Source organism: Vidua chalybeata, chromosome Z, assembly GCF_026979565.1.
Source record: "Vidua chalybeata isolate OUT-0048 chromosome Z, bVidCha1 merged haplotype, whole genome shotgun sequence".
Lineage (NCBI taxonomy): Eukaryota > Metazoa > Chordata > Aves > Passeriformes > Viduidae > Vidua > Vidua chalybeata.
The window spans coordinates 14,180,894-14,195,462 of record NC_071570.1 but is presented as its reverse complement, the minus strand read 5'-3'; the positions used below and the strand labels follow the sequence as shown (position 1 = coordinate 14,195,462).

The 14,569-nt window shown below is 37.2% G+C and overlaps 1 protein-coding gene across 4 annotated transcripts in view; it reads right to left on the bottom strand.

The window, feature by feature from the left end:
* TLE1 (TLE family member 1, transcriptional corepressor) overlaps positions 1-14,569 on the bottom strand; it is a 72,962-nt gene that overhangs the window by 40,580 nt on the left and 17,813 nt on the right. For 2 of the 4 annotated variants that reach the window (XM_053968901.1, XM_053968904.1), the window contains exons 5-6: positions 11,690-11,752; positions 10,694-10,798 (exon numbers count right to left, since the gene is read on the bottom strand). In XM_053968901.1, the coding sequence (XP_053824876.1) occupies positions 10,694-10,798; positions 11,690-11,752 (168 nt within the window). The remainder of the gene's footprint in view (positions 1-10,693; positions 10,799-11,689; positions 11,753-14,569) is intronic. The other 2 variants (XM_053968902.1, XM_053968903.1) reach the window with 1 other exon arrangement.

Sequence of the window (14,569 nt, the reverse complement as noted above, 5' to 3'; positions counted from 1 at the left end):
TTGGTCAATTTGGTTTCCTCGCTTCCTTATCTTCTAAATCCTCTATTCTGACAGGAAGAAAGCCACACTCTATGACAGTAAACAAACTCTAAAGTGCCCACTACTACATGTCTAGCTAATGAGCCAAGAATGTGGGTTTGTAGAAGTTGCTTGAAAACTATCCTTATGTGAACAAGCCACAGTGCCTAATGTAGGAAGAAAATGCCCCTTCAGAAATAAAGAATAGTGTCTTCAGCAAGTTTCCTCCATCTATAAACCACAATGAAATGTCATTGTACTACAGAAATTTAAATCCATAAAAGGACAACATTGACAAAAGCTATTCAAAGCCGTATATTTCACACATACAGAATTTGTGTGGCAGTAGCATGATTATTTAATGGCCCAACTGTCTCATGGATAAAATCCTGTTCCTTTTTCATGCTTTATTAAAGGAGATGTATAGGGTAGGGTCTTGGGGTCTTCACACTGATTTTCCACTCCCACAAAAAAAAGCAAATGAAACCCCACAACTTTATTGGGAAGAAAATTTATGCCAGAAAGCAAATATCCAAGTCAGAAAGAAGATGTAAGTTAACTCAAGCCTGTTAAATTTCTGAACAGAAAGCTCTTCAGAGTTTTTCCCCATTTCCTGTTTTCACTTGCTCAGACACAAACCACACTAATGAAGTATCAATTGCACAACAACATTTTTAAGCAGTAAAGGGTTGCATAAATTGCGTCTCATAAAACAGAAAACTGATACTATACTGGGATAAAGGCACCTTGTCATACACATTCCCCAAACATTCCTTTTTTCACAAATTAATTTCAGCTCTAAGGTAACTGAAATAAGACAGAGAAGCTGCATTTCAGTGCTCCACTGTAAGTACAGCAAGCTCTTGTGTCACTTTAACTATTAAAATTAAAAAATAAGATACAGAAGGTCCAGCAACATGCTCAAAGTAATCCATGAACCTACCTCAAAACAACATGAAGCCTAACTGGAAGCCTGGACCCCAAGGTTCAAAATGACTCCACTATTGTTTAACTTGCTTATTAGTGACTTGGACAAAGCGACAGACGCCTCCTCAGCAGGTCACTGACAACATAGAGCTGGAGCAGTGGCCATACCCGAGAGTGCAGCCCTTCAGAAGGGCCTCAAAAGGGTGGAGAGACGGTCAGAGAGGAACCTTCTGAAATTCAACAAGGGCAAATACAGGGTTCTGCACTGGGAAGGAATCACCCCAAGCACCAGCACAGGCTGAGGCTGATCTGTTAGAAAGCAGCTCTGTGGAGAAGAACCTGGGGGTCTTGGTGGAAAACAAGCCATCCATGAGCCAGCAGTATGTCCTGGTGACCAAGAATGGTGTCCTGGGATGCGATAGGAAGAGCAGTGCCAGCAGGACAAGGGAAGTGGCTTACATTCTGAAATATTTTCTACTTTATGAGAAATTTTGAATTTTTTCAACATGAAGAGAAAAAAAATTCTTCCAACACCAGAAAGGCTTGGGTTGCTCTTAATTACATGGCCCGTAACAGTACATACACAGAATATTTGCTGAAGCACAGGATCCCACTCTTAAAGTTTAATACTACAGCTGGTTTTACACCTACAGAACTAAGAAACAGGTCTTCAATGCTTCCCAATGTAATTCAAAAAGCATTTAAAAATTAATATTCAAGGGTAATTTATTAATCATTGATTAGTTTCCACATTACCACTATATATCACAAGGGAGAAAGGACCCTTAGTATAAATCTGAGCAGCAACTCTTATCTTCTCTGGGTCTTCTTGTCTTACTGTAAACAGCTAGGTTTCACTGCTTTTCCTCCTGGCATCTTCAAGGGCAAGCCCAGGCATCAGAATTAGAAAGGTAAGAGATAATACACTTCAGATCACTTTTGTTAATAGTAAATGACAGGTGTGGGTGGCCCCACCCAAATGATTTGCCACCACACCCAGTGAATAAGCCCATCAGCTGTTTTTCCACTAAAGTGACCAGCAATTAACTATTTAAAAATTTTTTTGCAATAACTCTTAAATGGCAGGATTTCCCATTATCATAGAGGGAATAATCATATAGCACTGCCAGCAGGACTGGCGTTTTCACCAGAGTAGGTCAGCAGTAGCAGCCTCTAGGTTGTGGAGCCTCTGTGGATCATCCCACCGCACGTAGGCAGAGCCCTGCAGCGAGGATGAAGGGCATCGCCAGCAGATGGAATTCTTCCAGTTCACTGACATCTTCTCCCCAAGGTGCATTAACACTCTCCTACCATAGCTGCACCCACACAAAGGCTTTTGTTGATAGAAAAGGGTTTTCTTCCTTCCCCTGTGCTTTTAGGCAATGCAAGTTAACCTAAAACTCTGTAGGTTGTACCACGTGCAGACCCACTGAAGTATGAGTAGAGCAACACAACAAGCAATTCACAAACAAAAGAAGCCCTTTTGCTTGTCTTACTTTTTATGTATGTGCAAACAAACCATACTTTATATGACATATACACAATATTTTACATCTTAATATATCAGTAATATAGCATTACATACTTTTACTATATATTACATGCACTGTTCTGTGTATGTTACATATATATTGAGTGTTTATACTTCTATGGAAAAATACAGATCTTCAGTGTGTTTGTACATATAAAAAATGTGTATTCCAGGGCTCATTTAATAACAATTCCTGTCTCAAACACTTAGCAAAAAAAATCCCAAAAAAACCCTCAAACACATAGCAAAAAAATCCCAAAAAACCAAACAGAACTGAATCAGAAGACCACGTTTTTAAGGGTCCTTGTATTATGTTATTTACCTTGTTTTTAACTTAGATAAAATATTGTTGTTGTTTTTTGTTTTTTTTTTTTTATTTCTTAGGCTAAATTCTGAAGAAATAAGGGATAAACAGCAAAGCTGAAAGGAACCAAGAGAAAAGGACTGCCAAAATGGAAGAGCCAGACAAGCCTTTGTAAAAAACAGATGCCACAGGACATGAAGGGTAGAGTCAGAGTCACCACAGAAAAAATGATCCTTGCTTGGGAAAACATGTCACCACCAAAGGACTTCCCAGACTCTAAAATAAAGTAACAAATTCAGAACCACAGTCTAAAAGTGGCAGAAGATGACCTTAAAATCTCCTGATCCAGACAAGAAACAAAGGTTTTCTGAAACCAGTCATGTTCCTCTATCACTGTCAGTGTAAGTCAGTTCAAGAGCAAAGCTTTTCTTTAATTTTAGACAAGTACATATTGCCTTCTCTGAAGGCTCAGATGCAAGCCTGAAGTCTCTAGAATGAAGCTGTCAGCACACACTGCTTCTGCTCTGCAGAAACTGCCAGCACATTTCATTTCTGCGGCAATCATAAATTCCTGCTATTACTCACCTTCTAACCTCAAATCTAGAATTTGCCTTTTTAGCTACTGTTAGCATACCACCACCATCCAACAACACTTCAAAAGCATGCTCCTACTGCACAGTTGCCAAAAACAACTAGCTCAAGCATGCACCAATTTGGAAATGACTTACAGATATTACTCCAGAGAGTTTTATTACTGATGCATGATTATCTTAAAAAGTATTTATTTTCCTTCCAGGCTCTTTTAGTCTCCAGAAATTTAACTCTTGCTGAACATGACAGAAATTATTAAGTAGCAAGGCTTTTTGTAAATTAAAATCCAGAAGTTAAATAGAGGATTTGAAATTATAGTCAGTATCCTTTTGTCCCAGCTACTACTAACTACAAAAACATTTCAGAGACACCAACAAATGAAAAATATGACAGTCATAAGAAAAGCAGTGCACCAATCTTTATTTAGTGTTCCAAGCCAAGACCAGAAGCTTGTATGTTTTCTCTACATACCATAACAACTTCAACACACCAAACAACAATTAATTCTGAACATGCATTTAAGCACTTTTGGTAATTCTTGCTTTTACTTTCTCACTACTGCTCCTTGTAAGTACTCAATCTGAAGAGCCAGTTAGCCAGTACCTTTATAAATAGTACGAGATACTGTTTCAAGTAGTTGAGTATTATTTTCAGGCAATTAACTGTTATACAAGATAGCAACCTTGGTAGTTCAGCAAGTACTCTGAAAAATTAAAAAACAATGCAGTTACTAGATAGCAGAAATTTTGCAATTGAAACAAACTCTTATGCACATTGCAGAGTTACTGTGGAAAAATACTGCAGAAAACTGTGGAAAAACCACGTCTTTGTTGTGCCTTTACTATTTCCTAAAATTATCCTAACAGCCTATGCTAGCCTCTCTGTATTAAAGATTAAGGAAAAGCAAGCTTCTTGTCTAGTCCTCCCACAGAGTCCCTGTCTCAAGTCTGTCCTGCTCTTCTTCCACGAAAAACACAGCAAGCAGGTTTCTGTTTTCTTGTACAAATCCAATGTTCACTATTTACATACTTGTAAATATTAAATATTGTGTCACCCTATTCTTCCTCCACCTGCATATTCCTCTGCACCCCCCTACTCTCAAGCGACTCCATTATTGACACTGGCACCTAGTTAGAGGTATATTTTGCCTGTGCAGTCCACATCACTCCCATCCATGCAGTAGCAATTAGTTCACCTCAGTTTATCACTGTTTTCTTCTCAGAATCTGCATGGTTCATTCTTTGCACCACTTTTACTGCAAAGCAGGCCAACCTGCTGCTCTACATTGTTCAACATACTAACTCCCAACAACTTCCTCTACTCCTACTCAATGCTGGGATGGGACAGCTCCATGAACATAACCATCCTTTGTCCTTACTCAACTAACTTTACATTTCTTTTCTCCTCATTCGCAGTCCAAGCTGAATTTTTCTTTTGTCTGCACCAACCAATTCAGCTCTCCCACCCAACTCCTTCCTCCTCCCAACATATATTTCCAACTACTTTCCAGACAAGTACTGAAGGTTACATGACAGTTTATCTCACCCTACTGACTCTTTGTCTTCTCCAATTCCCCCATATATCTCACTAAGCACGAAAGTAAAGCAGACATTTGTAAAAGGGAAAAATTATGTACATCTCTTCATTTTGTCTCCTTTTGCTTAATAACTTCATTTTTATGAATATTATCCACTTCAACACTATCTTCAAAGTAGGTAAGCTATTCTGCTTATACATTTGAATCGAGAGGTGAGTTGAATCACTTTCTAGAGGAAGTAATGCTTTCCTCTAGGACTAAATAACTTACCCTCTGTTCCAATTACATATATGAATACATGCACGTACTGCTCCAACTACATTCTGCAAATTCTTGCTTTCAACTGCACTATTTCAGCATTTGTATCCAACTTCAGTCCCTTTTATTTCACCAAAATCAATCTTTCTAAACCAGTCTAAACCAAATCATTTGGAGCCAAGTATACACAAAATGAATCAATCAACTCTTCAATATCAAATCCTTTTATCTAACCCTTCCTGAAACCACATGTTCCAATTAGACTTTCTTTTTTTCACTATTATCACACACATGTTTTACCACCAAACTTATTTCACCTCTGCTGAAAAACAGACTAGTTTTGAGATCTACAGCATTCAAAGTGTACAAAATATATCCCCAACATCCACTCAGTAAAAAGTAATCTAGCAAGAGGTATCAACTCACATTTGATACTTCAGATGTTATGTCATAAGAATCTGCCTTCTCTCTGCACTCACATTTGCAGCTGCATATCTTCAGGCTTTCGGACTAGTTAACAATATTTTTGTTCAACTGTCATACTTTCACTCCTTTCCTGAAAGCTCTTAGGCTTCACAAATTTGCAACTGTATACTCAGTCTCACCTATAACTTGTAGTTTAGATACTAGATCTTGATGAGAGCCAGCTGAAGTTCTCTTGTTTTTCTTTTTGGGCAAGATCCAAGGTGAAGCTTTTTCCATCCATCCCACATGAAGCCTTGCAAGACAAGGGAGGTCTGGCCTGCACCGCAATTCCATTTGACTTTTGGATGCAATTTTGCCCTCTCCAGAATGACTGAGAATACCTTCTTCTGCAGAAAATTGTCTTGTTGAGACACTATCATCCTTGTTTAGATACTACCTTCCTCTATATTGCTGTTCCAAGATTCTTCATTTCCCATCAGTCCACAGAGACTGGGTGTGTGGGGGTGGGGTGTCAAGAGGCAACCAAGTTTGATTAACACCACGCTTTCATATTTTACACACTTTCTCCCAGATTTTCTCTTTTGAGTAGGTCAAGCTACCAACACATATCAATACCACTTCCATATTTTTCGCCAAGTTTAGTGGCACTAACAGCAAAAATCTGACCATCATTAGGGACTGGTATTTCGAGAACACTCATTATCATGCTGACAAGTACCTTCCTCCCTAGCTATCTAATTTAAACTGGTAAACTAAGTTGGGAGCCTTTGTATTCTTAAAGTGACTATCATGAATCCTAGGATAAAACTAAGGTTTCTGTGTGTTCTAAAATATGAAGAATAACCCAGGATGTTGCTACACAATAGAGCTCCTATTGCCAGAGTTCAGTAAGACTTGCAGTTACGGAGTTTACGTTAAAAGTGAGGAGAGTGTCTTGTTCTCACTAGATCTCATTTTATTTAATTTAAAAGAACTAGGCAATTTCGCCTTCCTCAGCACATAATGCAGATCATGCCTGAGAAGGATCTCAAGTAATGCTACAGCTGCTTAGCTCTTCCCTTATACTAAATTCTGCATTCATTTCTGCTCTAGTCTGTATTTCTATTTTATAATGAAATATACAGCCTAGTTATTTATAGGCTTTCTAAGGATTAACTACACACTCATAAGAATAAACCCTCAAGAGGTTAACCTCATCCTCTTAAGCTTCACACACTACAATCCCAGAGATAGCTGGCAACCACAGCAAAGAGAGAAAAAATAATCCCACATCTTGCTAATCCTTTAGCCAATCACCTCATGCAACAGTGGAGAGGACTCTCGGAGGCCAACAACTCAATCTGTCTCAAGAGAACTGTCAATCCAAAAGATACATATTTCACTAAATCATTAGCAACCCACCTCAACAGGAAAAATAAGCCATACCTGGCTTCTCAGTGGTATGCTGAAATCATGCATCAAAAATACAGTGCTGAAGAAAGTTTCCTGTTTGCTGCTTGTATTTCTCATTCAGATATTTGCATATTCTACTCAAAAAACTAGATTATTGATTGGGAAGTAAATCTAATCTTCCATTATTCACACCTAGACATACCAATTTAACTGTCACTTATACTCCCTAACATGAACCTGTTATTTTCTAGACATATCTCAAGAGAACAACCCCACAAAAAAACCAAGCAAACAATGAAGCAAAGCACAAAAAAACCCAAACCACCCACAAAAAATCCAAAACAAACCTTCAAGTTACACCATAATAGTCTACCTAATTCTTTCATACCATGATCTAGATTCTTCCTTAACTGCCCAAGTGGACACTGCCTGAAGCTAGAGCAAGGCCAAGGAGCTAATGAGGGTACTTAACCTTTTAGTTAAGATTCCTACTTTGTTCATTATTTATCTACCAAAATTGCTACTTCATTCTAGTCTAATACAATAATATTAAATGGTGCTATTAAAAAAAAATTTGAAAAGAGATTGTTTAGCCACACTGCTAACCCACAGCTGATAGTAAAAGCCTTCAAGAACATGCAGGATGAGTCTAAGGCCAGGAGTATGACTGTTAATAACCAAACATCATGCAAGATTTTTTCCTGAAGTAAGAATTTTTAATCAACAGAGAAGATTAACACTGCTTGCAAGCTCACTGAGTCCAACTATATTACTTTTTAAAAAAAAAGTGTCAATTTATTCACTCTGTTTTGTACATGCTTAATATACACCTATTCCAAAGCCTGGCTTTTGATTTTGTAGTCAAATTCTCTGAAAAATCCTGGTCCTGTGAGACTATAAGTCCTTATCCTCATAGTCTGTCCCCTAATAGGCTTCCCTCTTTTCAACTGGAAATAAAAAGTATAAAATAAATATAGTTCAAAATCATTTTGTAGTCAAAACATTTTTCCCAGTAATTTAAAAGTCTTTATTCCCTTCCAGAATTCACACATTGCACAGGAGTAACATGAATGTCTCTAACTGAAGAAAGCCAACTGGGAAACTCTTGAATCATCTGGTGTCAGGAAAAAATGGCCCTTAAGGACAGAAAGGAAGAGGGGGAAAAAGGCAAATCCTGGCAAAAATGCAGAATTTTATTTACTCAAGAGAAACCAGGCAAGTTAGTACCAACCAGCTAGCAAAATGAAATTTCCCTCCTATCCTCAAGAATTATGATATGCATGTATTTTAGGTACTGTGACACCAGAAGCCCCTCGATCGCATCTTCTACTGTTACAGATTGGTCCAGCCTATTTGAATCCTGAAAAGCAGTTTGATGATCTTTCATGCCCATAATAGGTGTCTAAACCGTTAAATTACTATATTTTTTCTTATCTTGCAAGACACTGCACTTTAGCAGCATGGCCCTTCCATTGTTCTTTACACTAAGTTGGGCCCCTGAACAATACTGACAGCTGCTATCAAACTGTGCCGTGCTCACCCTCTGTGCAGCTGCCGCTTGTAGGAACAGACAGGCTTCTGATGTGTCCTCCCCTCTGGGGAAAGGGCTTGACACCCTGAGTGCTCAGCGAGGGGGAGCAAAGGTCCACTGAATTGTCAGCCTGATTTTATGCTATTCAGATTTTCCAGGACATACACCGTCCCTTTCAAACAAAACCAAGCATATATCAGAGCATGAAACTCACTGTGCGGCACAAGGTAACTGTTGATTAATAAGACTGTAAAAGATCACTGGGACATACATCTAATTTTAGCATTATGTAAATGCATGCACCTACATGGTCAAATGAATTTTGTGCCCAGCATGTTAATTTCCTCACTTACAGTTTTGGATTGGTATGGCATCATTCAGGAGTCTTTCATAAGACACAAGAAAAGTATTTCTTCAGGTAAATCTTAGATGATTATAAAACAAAAAAGTTAGAGCCTAGTATTCCTGCTTCCAAAGAGCTTTCCTCCCTGCTCCCCCAAAAACCCCAAAGTTCTTAATTGCATGTGGTACTTGTAGATCCTATGGCTTTTGAGACTGTATTGTGCAGACATTAAAAAGAAGTAGATAACATGCTTGAGACAGCAAAATTTGGTTTGTCTAAGTAGCACTATTTTAAGGCAAGAAAGAATCTTTAAAAATATGTTTTAATATGTTTCCTTTTACTACATAAACTCTTTTTTAAAACTAGTTCATAATGAAGGGTTTTCCATTCCATTTTTATCCTTAAGAAGCAATTTGTTTTAAAAAATGTAAGAAAGTACAGTTCTCTAATCTTTGCTAATCAAATACCACAAATGTACACGTGGTATTTCAAAGATGAAATCAGGTCTCCATAAACTAATTCATTAAACAAGTAAAGCAAAGAGGAGATTCTGACAAATACAGATGTAATGGTGTGGGTTTCTAAGATGTGATTAGCAAATCAACTAAGTAACAGTCAAAATTTGATACGAAGGAAAAACAGCACAGATTTGAAGGGGGGCTATGTTTATGCAAAGCTAATCTGTCAAGTGTAATAAAGCAGCTTGAATAAAATTTAAGCTGAAAATCCACTGAAGCTCCCCATTTCAGGGAGAAAAAGCTATTAAAAAGAAATGAAGGTCACCCTCCCAGTTTATTTCACCTAATTGACTGCCAATAGCTTACCACAGGCAAACCGACTGCAGATCTGCAATTGAGAAACTGATGAAAGGAGCATTTTCAAGCTGAGGCTCATTCTTTTAATCCCCCCTCTCTCCTATTTTTTTTTTCCATCTCCAGTTGGGATGTAATTTTAAGCACAGATGGATTAACTGGTTCCATTGTCTGTAGACGTCATTGGACTATGGCACTGTTAATCCGTACAGCAGCATGTCTAATTATCATTACAAAGTGTCTGAGGGAACTATAAAGACCAGCAGGGCATCTTCTCACAAGCAATTAACATAAATTGATAAATGAGTAATTTGAATCCACTCAAGGCACTCACATATGAATAAAATCAGAAAGGACAGGTTCTTGTTTCGGCTACTTCTTTCACTTAGTCAGAAGGGCAGAAAACATGAGAAATATTCCAGACTTAGTGGCAGGGGAAATGAACTCATACAGTGGAAGGAATGTATGGTTCAAAAAGTTCATTAATACAAAGCAAATGACTTGTGATTGACAACTAGTCACAAGCAAGTAGTATTAACTTTTTTAGCATATTTAAAAGCACATTCTTGGTGAAAGGCTATTAGAACACTGTGTCAGACAATTAATACTACTTCAAAAGCAAGTGAAGTTTCTATTCAGTAGCATGCTAATTTAAAATTCATGAAAGATTCACAAGAAAGGGAAAGAAAGAAGAATGAATAGTTGTATAAGCTCCAAGAACTCAAGTGTCACAAAAAGCACGAGGTAAAAGTATCTAGCTCAACTGACATACAATACCCATAAATAAACAAGCAACTCTCCTAAAACTATATTTCTTGCAGGAAAAGTTTTGTTACATGCAGCAGCACTGGCCAAAATTATGTTCTGACAAAGTAAACTACTACTTTATCTCTGCTAATATCTGTGTGAAGCAAAAACACTCCAGCAACACTGGGCATCAAAACAGTGCTAGATATCAAAACATCAAGTTTATTTTAAAAATAGCAAAGCAGTAAGATAGATATGAAAGCAAGTTATACACACTGTAGGAGGTAGACCTGGAAGGCCACGTACCCCGATGATGGCATTCAATTCAGCCATGGTCACTTGTTTGGCACGTTCTACAGCTTGGGCCACTTGTTGCTGATGCTGTTGAAAGAAGAAACGGTATAAGGAGGAATTTGTGTTAAGGTGTTACCACACCATATCAAACCAGGATCACAAATACTTGAATAACCAGTTTGTCTGCAGAAACCCACATTACCCATTGCAAGAGATCTCATGCAGGTAAAAGGTAACAATGCCCTATTTTTCACCCGTTCAAAAGGAAAGAAGAAACCTGTAGGCAGCCAGCTTATCTCTTCCCTAAGTCCCTTCATTATTAGTTGTCTGGCAAATGAATAATCATTTTTAATTGAGCTGACAGGACAATGTCCACTTTACATTAGTTCCAATTTTAACATTTATAGACTCTGTGCCCACATAGCAAAACCAACTGAAATTTCAAACAAGGAAAACTGACCACTGAAATCAGGAATTACAAACACTCTTTGTACAAATGTAGAGTTTGAAAATAACAAGCTTCAAAATGTAACAGCAGCTGCCCACAACATGCTAAAAATCACAGTTATTCAGACTAAATGTAGGTCTACAAACTTAAATAGTGTTTTGCATATGAGCTAAACACTCACCTTTGATATAAATTATGTAGAGAACATAAGCATGCTTATTTCACTAGATCTACACTTGACAACTGAATACCTAATAAACAATCACCATGATTAGAAACAAAAGCATTTTCTTGTATTGCTACTATTTTACAGACTCCCACTCTCCTCAGGCAATGAATGAGGCTGAGCCATTGTCACTAGTTTGAACTCAGATTTGTAAGATCAAATTAGCAGGGGGTTTGCATACTTCAGCTATAACAGATGTTCCTTACACTTGTGTATTGTGATAAAATTAACAACTTAAAACTAGCTAATTTGCAAACAGAAAAACAACATAATCACAATTTAACAGCTGAACAGTTTTACTTACTTCCTGAGACAAAAATGGGATGACTTGTGCACAAATTGTATTCAATCTCTTCGCGATTTCTGTCTACAGAGTAAAAGTATTTTGATTAAAAACTGCATTTTAGGGGGTTTGACATATTAACTAGTATACAGGATTATATTAACTTCAGACAGTGAAGAAAGTAACAAAATATTACCCATTTTTCATACTACTGCAAATATAAATACTTAATATACAAGCCCAGTAATGGAAAGAGATTTTGTTAGCTACTCTAGGACATCTGCCATGTCTAAAGCACCTAATCTGTACACACATTTAGGCACAAATCTGGCCCTTGTATATAGTTCATTAATAAGCAGAACATTTTTGAAATCCATTAACTCCAATATAAAGCCTTTTAAAAGGTAAATTTATTATTACTCAAATTATCAAGCAGTGTAACATGAACGTAGCAGGAGTAGAAGAAAAACGCTTCTTTCATGATCAATTTTATCTGCCTATTAGAAGGTAAAACGACAGAAATGTACCATTGGGAATACAAAAGAAATACTAAAAGAGAAGTGAGGAAGAATGGAGACAAGAAGTACAGACTTCTAAAATCCATATTAAAAGAGATTTAAAATAATGCAAACAAGGAAAGAAAAAGAGATCAGAAAATGTGATAGTCTATAACAGCAAATTTGTTAAACCATGAACAGCAGGAGAACAAGGTTAGGAACCAGTAAAGAACGGAGCAATCATTCGGGGAAATCAACAGAGATTACAGCAGGACAGAGTTTGAGTCCCACTTTTCAACAGCTTTATATATGTTGTACTTCTGTATCTCCCATTTTGTCACGTCAAACCTGGACTCCTGGTGGAGTAAAGGGATCTTTTTCTCTCATTACTCAGTGTTATCTGTGTTTACAGCCTTTCAGATCCATACATCTGCCCATAATTCAGAACCACTATTATAATTAACCCTCAAGCTACCTATATGATTTCCTCAGTCTTCCTTAAAAACAGCAATTTCAGTCACTGTAGCACAGTTGCACAAAACCAAAATCAGCCCCTAGACAAGAATACAGCTTATGTGAAAGACACTGAACAGCTCCTGTCCATCTCTGGCATATAATTAACCCATAAAGATATTTCTTGGTTAGTTGGGTTTTTTTTAAATGTTTCAAGACAGAAGAAACAAATGGTCACTACTGTGAATCATTAGGTCTTCTATGAAATGACACTTATTAATGCTGAGCAAAGATAAACTCACTTAAGTCAGACTAAAACTGTTAACTCTCTGCCAGGCCTTTTCCTGAACCTTCCTATAATTCTGAGGTTGTTTAAGAAGACGTTGTAATATGCTGATCTTTATACATCAGTCACATAATAATTAGGATACAAAATCAACCCTCTAGTTTTATGTCTCAGGAGACAGGTGATTTGGGATCTAAGCATAATTAGGAAGCTTTAACACCTCCTTCCAAACCTCTGACAGACACAGGGAAAATACATGATGGTATCTAGACCTGTAAAACACCTCATCTCTCTTGACACGAAGCACTCCTGACCAAAGCCTGATATTTGACACACACAAAACTATATAGTTTTGCAGAAGCTTCCAAAGAAGTTCTGGGATGGTTTCTTCCTAGGATTAAAAGGTTTCCCTTAATTAAGGGCAATGAAGTGACAGTTGCTTTTCAGGAAATCTTTGCCCCCTGCAACAAGATGAACATATCTCTATTCTCAGCTGAAACATCTATCATTTCACAGAGTACCACAGTGGTCTTTTCAATTCTGTCTGGGCCACAACCATAAAACATCTATAATTCCATATTTAGCTTTTAGTACTACTACTACATACATAATAGCAAAGTCAATACTTTGAACTTACCAGCTTAACTATTACCAAATCTGTTGGTATTTTTCTGTTAAAGGGAAAAAAACCCAAACACATGTACTAATGGGCATTTTTCCACATACCTAGTATATCTCTCCAGAAAGCAGGGTACATCAGCTGTGGAAAGGTAGTCTGTTGCAAAGAAGTCTTTTTGGATGATGTTTAGCTAAGATGTTTAGGATCCAAGGACTTAATTGCCCTAGACCAATGGGATTAACTTTGTTTTTCAGGCAGGAACAAATATGAATCATAGCAAGTGACAAGAGGGGATAGACAAAGAATAAACTCACTCAGTGTCTATTGCAAATTTCTTTGGCCTGCATGGGCTACACAAAAGTCTCCCTGTTCTGAGGCAATATCCCTATTGCTGCTATAAGGAAACAAAATGTAATCCTCTTTTTAGTAGAGTCTGTAAAACATGCAAGTTGTTCATATTATTGGATTTTTCTGCCCCAAATCCCAAATATCTGAGCTACACTGTAATAACATAGCATACATGACATCAAACAGTAAGATAAAAATACAGTATCACGTGCACCAGGTTATAATTGTCTTCCATTGAAGGTCAGTTAGATATTTAATTTATTTTCTGAAAATAATCAACTTTTCCCCTTTCCACACCAATCTTCTGTTACTGTCTCAGTATTATCACACCTGATTTAGTGTCAGAACATAAAAAAAAAAAGTGTATTCTTCTTAGTTTATCTTTACCAAAGCTGGGCATCATTGATGCCCATATATGAACAGTAACATTAATTCAACAGCAGTGCTAGATAAACTTAAATGTACATGCCATAAATTAAGTTTATTTTGAGATTTCTTGCCGTTGTTACAAGTGCTAGTTAAGAGACATCTACACTGAAAACTGAAATGACTATTCTATTAATCATAAAAAGGTCTGCTTGCATTTAAAAGGCAGTATGTCTAAGAAAGTTTTCACACACATTTTAAGTACTTAAAATTATTTATCTACTATGCAATTTCATGCACCTCCTGTTTGCTGCCCTCTAATATTAAGTAAA